The sequence below is a fragment of the Oncorhynchus gorbuscha genome, linkage group LG04 (genome assembly GCF_021184085.1).
Source record: "Oncorhynchus gorbuscha isolate QuinsamMale2020 ecotype Even-year linkage group LG04, OgorEven_v1.0, whole genome shotgun sequence".
Classification (NCBI taxonomy): domain Eukaryota; kingdom Metazoa; phylum Chordata; class Actinopteri; order Salmoniformes; family Salmonidae; genus Oncorhynchus; species Oncorhynchus gorbuscha.
In genome coordinates this window covers 43,105,228-43,114,297 of record NC_060176.1, presented here as the reverse complement: position 1 = coordinate 43,114,297, position 9,070 = coordinate 43,105,228, and the positions used below count along the sequence as shown (strand labels likewise).

General features: G+C 43.5%; 1 protein-coding gene across 1 annotated transcript; it reads right to left on the bottom strand.

Annotated features, from left to right (window-relative positions):
* Positions 1–2,490: 2,490 nt before the first annotated feature.
* star (steroidogenic acute regulatory protein) lies at positions 2,491–6,867 on the bottom strand. Its single transcript, XM_046345201.1, has 7 exons — positions 6,602–6,867; positions 6,194–6,301; positions 5,933–6,063; positions 5,587–5,745; positions 5,145–5,329; positions 4,867–4,960; positions 2,491–3,363 (listed from the first exon to the last, which is right to left on the bottom strand). The coding sequence occupies exons 1-7, from the start codon at positions 6,663–6,665 to the stop codon at positions 3,241–3,243; spliced, it is 864 nt and encodes a 287-aa protein (XP_046201157.1). The 5' UTR covers positions 6,666–6,867; the 3' UTR covers positions 2,491–3,240.
* Positions 6,868–9,070: the final 2,203 nt, after the last annotated feature.

Genomic DNA, 9,070 nt, shown 5'->3' with positions numbered 1-9,070 from the left:
CTGTGCTTGGACGGTTCCTTTTCGATTACGTCATGGCTAAAGCAAAGCCAGTGATACATTTCCCAGAATGGACATTGATTGTACTGGACACTGCAAATCGATGGTATAGTAAACTGTTTATGGTAAAATAACCAAATGCACAGGTCCTGTAAAGTGGCCTGAATAATGGTATGTGTGGGTGTGCGCTGAGGCCATGGTTGTGATCGGATGCTGTACAGGTCAGAGGAGGTCAGAATGATGTGACCTTACTCACTGTACTCTATACCTTTGTTGAAGCAAAGTAGAAAAATAATACGTTTACGACTCTAATTTCATGTCTTCACGGTCCATCCCTCAAACCCCCATAGAGACATCTGGCATTTAACACAAACTGACTTATTTGACCGCTCTGCATTGGTTTCCCATTGGCACAGATCTAGAGTCAGGTTAACCACACCCAATCACAAAACTGTCCAGCACCTGGACCAGGGCACATTTTATTCATTTGGCTGACTGCACATTCACATGCTCTTCCGCTTTTAAATTTGAAGGGGGAAAAAATACCTAAAATGAGAGGTTAAACATTGCACCAAAACATTACGATTAGCGCTACATGCGGTTAGTTCACCAGTGTGTTTACAGTTATCCAATGGTGGAGGGGTAGGAAAGCAGTTATTGGTAGGAAAGCAGTTATTCCTGGTGACTGGCTGTCCCTGGCTGTGGTCAGCTCGCAGGGCTCGGCATGGACATGTACTCTGAGAAATAACAGCTCTCTGACCAGATCCCCCTGGGCACACCACCTATGTAAACCTTTGACATCATTGTGGTAGAACATGTGTGGGCCGGGGTGACGTACAGTAGGTAGTTAGACTGGTGCTCTCCATCCCATCCAGCGTCAGGGTTGGCCTGCCTGGCGGCCACAGAGAAAGACTGGGGGCATGAGGACTATATTGCAGTCGAGGACATAGTTTATGTAATTTCAAAAGAGGGAATTGAACCGTGGTTGTCATCTTGGTCAAGTATTGTATTTGATATTCCGATTGATTGTTTTGTCTATTTTGTTGGGGTACTTCACTTATTTCACTTTATGGCTGTGTTTTGAGGTTATACATTCCCTTCCCCCTTTACCCTTAACATATGTTTGTGATAGTGTCTCTTCTTCTCTTCCCATGTATTAAGCCTTGGAGTGCCTTGAACACTTATTCTACTGTAAAGGATTTCATGCAAACTTCAATTATTATGCCTCAGAACACAGTTCCAATACATGTATTTTTTCCATAACTGAAACCCACCCTCTTAACTATTCACAATCCTCAAATAATCTGTGTATGCAACAGTCAACGTTGTTGCTATGAGTTTAATTGCCTAAGAAGTGTAGGTTAAAATGTTTACAATTTATACTTTAAACCGCTGCCAAGAATATACCAATGTTAGTTATGACAGTCACCACAGGAGGTTGGTGGCACCTTTTATTGGGGAGTACGGGCAAGTGGTAATGGCTGGAGTGGAATTAGTGGAATGGTATGAAATATGGTACATCAAACACATGGTTTCCATGTGTTTAATGCCATTCCATTTGCTCAGTTCCAGCCATTATTATGAGTCGCCCTCTCTTCAACAGCCTCCACTGACAGTCATTGCTCATGTTAGATTTAGCTCATTACCTCAATGTTAGCTGTTACTCAAATTCAGAACATTTCCTTTACCAATAAAATGTATATCTTCATCCAAGTGAAATGATTTTGTCAGCCTTACTCTCAAAGATTTTGATTTAGGCAAGTGCAGCATGCTGTGCTCTGACGTGTGCATCTGTAATCCTAGAAGACGCTGGCTTCTATTAAAGAAAAAGCCTGTCTCTCTGACAAATATGACCCCCCTTTTTCACCCCTGAAACCCATTTTCCTTCAAAGCGCACACCATATCCTAGAAAAGTACAGAACTTTCTGGAACAATTGCAACTATAAATCATAGGAAAATGTTACAAGGACAATAACAGAGGGCAGACTTCCCCTTTGGCGTGAGTTGTGCTGTTGACTTCATCCCGGGGAATGTACTGCAGACCCAGGCCAAGGCTCACAGTGCTGCAGAGTCCTTCACACACATGTGAATGGTCAAACACCTGCTTGCCTTGGCAAACACAACAGCCAAATCCATTGAAGACAGGAAAATATTTTATGAACTAAACTTTGTGGTTAAAAAATACCTTTTTGAATTCCTCCCCTCAGTTGAAATGGAATATTTACGTAATGATTGTGAGGACTTGAGACGGTTCGCTTGTTTGAGTTTTTCTGTGATGTTCTTGTCATATTATGGTTGTATTAGGTCGATGTGAGATGTGTTCAGATGTGTAATAATTTGGTATTTTTCATTTGCGGCGTATTAAATGATTTTATGACTGACGATAGTATTGATCATGTTTGAGTGGTATGCCTAAAATGTTTCATTTGTAAGTGCTTTTCCACATTTTGTCAAGCGAGATAATAATAGAAGAATAATCCTTGTACATTTGAATGATGTTGAAATCATTTATTCACTTGGCAGTCATCCTAACCCAGTGTAATGCAATGACATTGTTCTACAATAAATATAATATTGAAACAAAAGTGCACATTTCACATTGAGAGTGCAATGACAATGTAATTACCAGTGCCATGGCTGGAAAAAAAAGTGACTTGGGTGGTTATTGTGCCGTAGAGACACTATACAGACTTGTGGGAACGTGTATATGTTTTGAGAAGGAGGTGTGTGAAGGGGGCTCACAGGTTGCATCTAGTCTTAAGTATCCTCTCCTAGGGCTATGATTACACAGGCAGCCACATTCTGATCTTTCTTTTCACAAATTGGTCTTTTGACCAATCAGATCAGCTCTGAAAAATAGCTAATATGAAAAGATCTGATGTGTTTGGTCAAAAGACCAATTAGAATGGAAAATTTCCGAATTGGGCTGCCTGTGTAAACGTAGCCCTAGTCTCTCCCCTTCATCTGGACTGGTGTGTGAACAGGTTAGGTGTATAGGAGAGAAGGAAAGGACATGAGGAGAGCAAGCCACTTTATACTGTTAATGCATCCAGAGTTCAAAAGAAGAAGGTTTCATTCAATTGTACTGAAATTCTGTCCTAAGAACTCAAGAGAGTAGTTAGAATTTGATTCTCTTGGAGTGCCTTTGATGGAGAAAGTGGCAAAGATGACTGGGCGGAGCTGTCCATTTAGTGGCCTGCCATTGGTGTACACACTAATCGAAAGGTCAAAGGGCATGGTGTGTCAGCATGCTGGTGCCATCTCCATGGAAACACTGTTGTCAGCCATCCTTTGCCTCAGGTGGTTGGCAAAGTCCACCTGCGTCTGAGAGAGTACTTTGTTTATGATGGTCTTTGGGATCCAACCCTGTGAGAGAACGAGACAGGAAGAGAGAACATGATAAGAAACAACAATTAAGTGTCTTCAATGCAACCATCATCAACCACAACCTTAGGCAGTGATCAGTAGCATCTGATTATAACAACACAGGTGTGTTATATTTAACAGAAATACCTCATTATGATTAAAGGCCGAACAATATATATGGGTCCATTAGGATCTTCTGATCTTCTTGACCCTAACCAGTCAGGCTTCAAGACGGGTCCCTCAACCCAGACTTCTCTCTTCTGTGTCACGGAGGCTCTCCACACTGCCAAAGCTTTCTCTCTCTCCTCTGTTCTCACCCTCCTAGATTATCAGTTGCCTTCAACACAGTGAACCATCAGATCCTTCCTCTCCACCCTCTCAGGGCTGTTCGTCTCTGCGAGTTCTAATATTGCATCCTACCTGACAGGCCTCTCCTACCAGGTGACGTGGAGAGGATCTGTGTCTGTGTCACTACTGGTGTCCCCCAGGGCTCGGTTCTAGTCCCTCTTCTCTCTATACGCCAAGTCACTAGGCTACGTCATATCCTCACATGGACTCTACTGTCATTACTATGCGGATGACACTTATCTACTTTTCTCCTTCCCCCCTTCTGAAACCCAGGTGGCGACACACATCACTGCATGCCTGGCAGATATCTCAACTTCAACGTCGGCCCACCAATATCTCAACGTCGGCCCACCACCTCAAGATCAACCTCGACAAGACGGAACTGCTCTTCCTCCCAGGGAAGGCCTGCCCGCTCAAAGACCTCTCTATCACAGTTGACCACTCCACAGTGTTGCCCTCCCAGAGTGCAACGAACCTTAGTGTGACCCTGGACAATACCCTGTCATTCTCTGCAAATATCAAAGTAGTTACCCGCTCCTGCAGGTGCATGCTCTTAAACATCCGTAGAGTACGACCCTACCTCACACAGGAAGTTGCGGAGGTCATAATCCAGGCACGTGTCCTCTCCCCTCTGGACTACTGCAACTCGCTGTTGCCTGGGCTCCCCGCTTGTGCCATCAAACCCCTGAAACTTATCCAGAACACTGCAGCCTGCCTGGTTTTCAACCATCCCAAGTTCTCCCATGTCACCACGCCTCTCCTCACACTCCACTAGATTCCACCTTCAGGATATGCTTAAACCCTACACCACAACCCGAGGACTCCGTTCTGCCACCTCAGGCCTCTTGGACCTCCCACCCCTATGGCTGCCCCCCACCCCCACCCTCCACCCCCACCCCTCCCAGCACTTGCACTCTACTCTACATTATTGATTAAAAATTGACTTTCTATGGCTGGGATATATGGTTGTCTCACCTAGCTATCTTAAGATGAATGCACTAACTGTAAGTTACTCTGGATAAGAGCATCTGCTAAATTACTAAAATGTCAAATGTCAAATTATGAAAATGCTTTTTGCAGAGGGTGTCAAACCAGATAGCTACAGTTGTATCTGTCTGACCCTAGTGATAAGATACAGGTTAATGGCCTCCATACCTTTAAATCTATGCTTAACAACCAGGTGAACTTGGTCTTGTTGGGGTCATCGGCACTGGGCCGCATCACTATACATGTTGGTCCATTCTCTGCCCTGAAAAAGTCAACAATAGTGTGTAGAACACTTATGTTAGCATATGTTGGAGTCCAACACAATATTCAAATAATTGTTTTATATGGTGTATTGTTAGTGACTTATCCATCCATCCATCCATCCATCCATCCATCCATCCATCCATCCATCTTTCCATCCATCCCTTGGGTCTAAATTAGCCTACCTAACAACTCCCCTCTGTTCGGGCATGGTGGGGTGCTGAGTGGACATGCCGGCAAGGAAGCATGTGGACCCCCGGCGCTTGGCACAGCGAACACTAACGAAGTCCCGCGGCCCCACCACGTTGCCAGGCGTGGGTCCCGACACCTCGTGGGTCACCATGGTCTCCTGACCTATCTTCTGGAGGATCTAAAGGGGGGAGGATAGGAAGAAAATGGGAGGAAGGGAGAGAGAGAGAGAGATGGAGAGGAGAGAGTCAAAAACCTCTGTATATTCCTCAATGCGAGAATGTACATTGTACCCAGAATAGAAGACTGCAATCTGTGTACACATGAGCCAATTCCTCTTAATGTTTTGTATTGTTGTTGTGTTATATATGCGATTTAGCAGAACCTTTTTATCCAAAGCGACTTACAGTGCCTTGTTTATAAAGTTGATTGTCCCACCTTGACCTCTTTGACGTTAGGGTTCCAGTCTCCCATCTGCTCCATGTTGCCCACCAGCTCCACATAGAGGTTATCAGAGCGCTGGTCCAACAGCACCTCCAGCTTAAACACCTTCCCCACATCAGGTAACACCTTACTCAGCACCTTGTCTCCATTCGCCTGGGATCATGGGACCAGATAATTAAAACTCATAGAACTGCAAGGATAAACAACAACCATAAACAACAACCTTTTATATTGCAATTTCAAAAAATATAAACGTCTGTAATTACTACGTTGAATAGGTGAAGAGGGGAATTTCCGTGTGCCAGCCCTCCTGTCTTTGGCACTATATCTCCATACTCACAGCAATGATCTCAGTGGTCCATCCATCCTGATCGCCGAGGATGCTGATAGACTTCTGCAGCGCCTCCTCTCCCTGCTTCACATATGACATCTCCGCCTCATTGTAGCCCTGCTCCTCCTCGATCCGCGAGCCTGGAGCACAGCACAGACAGAAAACAACATTATAAATAGAGTTAGAGTAGACTTTCCTTTTTGGGTATTTGTGAATGAAAGAAAGAAAAACAAGTAAGAAGTGTATTCTGAGTGGAGGGTGTGGACTTACTGAGCAGTGAGCTCCTGCGGCGGACATGGCTGATCCAGCTGCTAGGGTTGGGGCCTGCTAGCATGTTCAACTCATGGTGAATGGCCACCATCGCATTCTTCCTCAAACCTGGGACAAGGAGAATGGGAGAAAAAAGTAGATAAGAACAGTGTTATAAAAAGCAGTAGAGGAATCTACGATACATTCAATTGTTAGTACAAAAGTTAGTACAATTTAAAAATCTTTAGTGCCATAATTTAAAAATATATATTATTTGTTAAACCAAATTACTAAATATATTGTTTTGTTAGCTAACGTTCCACAACTGAAAATTACAGTTTCAGACCATGCCATGGCCACAGGGCCACAAGGCTATGAAACAAGGCTATGAAACACTAGAGAATCATTCACAAACTGTCTCTCACTAACCTGTCATGTTCCTCATATGTCTGTAGGAGATGCCAGCGCACAGTTTGAAAGTTGCAGGCAACATTTTGTATCAATTTAGTGTTTAGTTTCTGAGTGAAATAGATATTTCTAAAATATAAAAGATATAAAAGAGAGGACCCGTTTAGATTCTCGATTTTGTTCTTGGTGTCTCAAAGAGAGAAATAGACAATCCTAGAACTGTAAAACAGAGAGGACCAGTCTGGTTGTGTTGTCGAGAGGATTTTAGATTCTGTTTGTGGGAGTTGCAGTATGTGTGTCTATATAAGCATGGAGCAAGGCCGTGATGCTGTCACCTCGGAGATAAACACACACATCATCCCGCCGTTCTAATGACCCTGTGGCCAAGGATACCTCTTGGACAAGCTGAGAATGTCTCCAGGCTCTAATAAACATTGTGTCAGATAACATCCAGTGCTCCGGCACACTACACTGCACCACACACACACACACACACACACACACACACACACACACACACACACACACACACACACACACACACACACACACACACACACACACACACACACACACACACACACACACACACACACACACACACACACACACACACACACACGCCAGTTGGTGGAGAAGGACCAGTAACAGTCACATCCGCTCACACTCCCAAGGTCCCTCACCGCCAAATCACGAGAATGTATGAAATAAACAGTTTTTACTGGATGTTTGCTGGACAGAATATTCTGGCAACAGTATGTGTTGAAACCACCTTTATGGTGAGTATGATCCCATCTCTAACAATATGATATGATCTAAACAGAGCATGGTGCTCTGACACTAAGAGATATTGGACATCTTTAGCTTGGCAGAAGTTGACTGTCCTCATACAGTGCGTGGGCAATTCCACCGATTATGTGCCTTTTGAGAAGTGTAACTTGGTTGTATATAAAACTTTGTATATATACAGTACCAGTCAAGTTTGGACACACCTACTCATTCAAGGGGTATTCTTTATTTTTTACTATTTTCCACATGGTAGAATAATAGTGAAGACGAATAATGAATAATAATGAAGTACACATGTGGAATCATGTATGAACCAAAAAGTAACCCTTTGCCTTCGATGACAGCTTTGCACACTCTTGGCATTCTCTCATGCATTTTAATTAACAGGTGTGCATTGTTAAAAGTTAATTTGTGGAATTTCTTTCCTTCTTAATGCATTTGAGCCAATTGTGTTGTGACAAGGTAGGGGTGGTATACAGAAGATACCCCTATTTGGTAAAATACCAATTCCATATAATGGCAAGAACAGCTCAAATAAGCAAAGAGAAATGACAGTCCATCATTAATTTAAGACTTGTCAGTCAATCCAGAAAACTTCAAGAACTTTGAACATTTCTTCAAGTACAGTCGCAAAAACCATCAAGCGCTACGATGACACTGGCTCTCACTAGGACCGCCACAGGAAAGGAAGACCCAGAGTTACCTCTGCTGCAGAGGATATGTTCATTAGAGTTACCAGCCTCAGAAATTGCAGCCCAAATAAATGCTTCACTGAGTTCAAGTAACGCAAACATCTCAACATCAACTGTTCAGAGGAGACTGCGTGAATCGGGCCTTCATGGTCAAATTGCTGCAAAGAAACCACTACCAAAGGACATCAATACAAATAAGAGACTTGCTTGGGCCAAGAAACATGAGAAATGTACATTACACCAGAGGAAATCTGTCCTTTTGTCACAATCGTCGTATTGAGTAGACCAAAGCGCAGCGTGGTGTGAATGCATGATTTTAATGAAAGACGAAAAAAACAGGAAGTATACAAACTAACAAGACGACCGTGACCGCTATCAAAACACTGTGCTAATGTGCAACATAACATAGACAATAATCCACCAACCACAATACAAAACAGGCTACCTAAATATGGTTCCCAATCAGAGACAACGACAAACACCTGCCACTGATTGAGAAACATATCAGGCCAAAACACATAGAAATAGACAAACTAGACATACAACATAAAATGCCCACTCATATCACACCCTGTCCAAACAAAACATAGAAACAAACAACGCAAATCATGGTCAGAGTGTGACACCTCTGGTCTGATGTGGCCAAATTTGAGATTTTTGGTTCCAACCGCCGGGTCTTTGTGAGACGCAGGGTAGGTGAACTGATGATCTCTGCATGTGTGGTTCCCACCAGGAAGCATGGAGGAGAAGGTGTGAGGATGTGGGGGGTGCTTTGCTGGTGACATTGTCAGTGAATTATTTAGAATTCAAGGCACATGAAACTAGCATGGCTACCACTGCATTCTACAGTGATACGCCATCCCATCTGGTTTGGTCTTAGTGGGACTATCATTTGTTTTTCAACAGGACAATGACCCAACACACCACCAGGCTTTGTAAGGGCTATTTGACCAAGAAGGAGATGGATGGAGTGCTGCATCAGATGACCTGACCTCCGCAATCACCCGAC

What these genes read in the sequence shown, in the direction of transcription:
- star (XM_046345201.1), bottom strand. Translation starts at nt 6,665, where the DNA reads ATGTTGCCTGCAACTTTCAAACTGTGCGCTGGCATCTCCTACAGACAT. An exon ending in ACATATGAGGAACATGACAG is followed by an intron (nt 6,302 to 6,601) that starts GTTAGTGAGAGA and finishes TCCTTGTCCCAG; the next exon opens with GTTTGAGGAAGAATGCGATG. An exon ending in CTAACGTCAAAGAGGTCAAG is followed by an intron (nt 5,330 to 5,586) that starts GTGGGACAATCA and finishes TCCCCCCTTTAG; the next exon opens with ATCCTCCAGAAGATAGGTCA.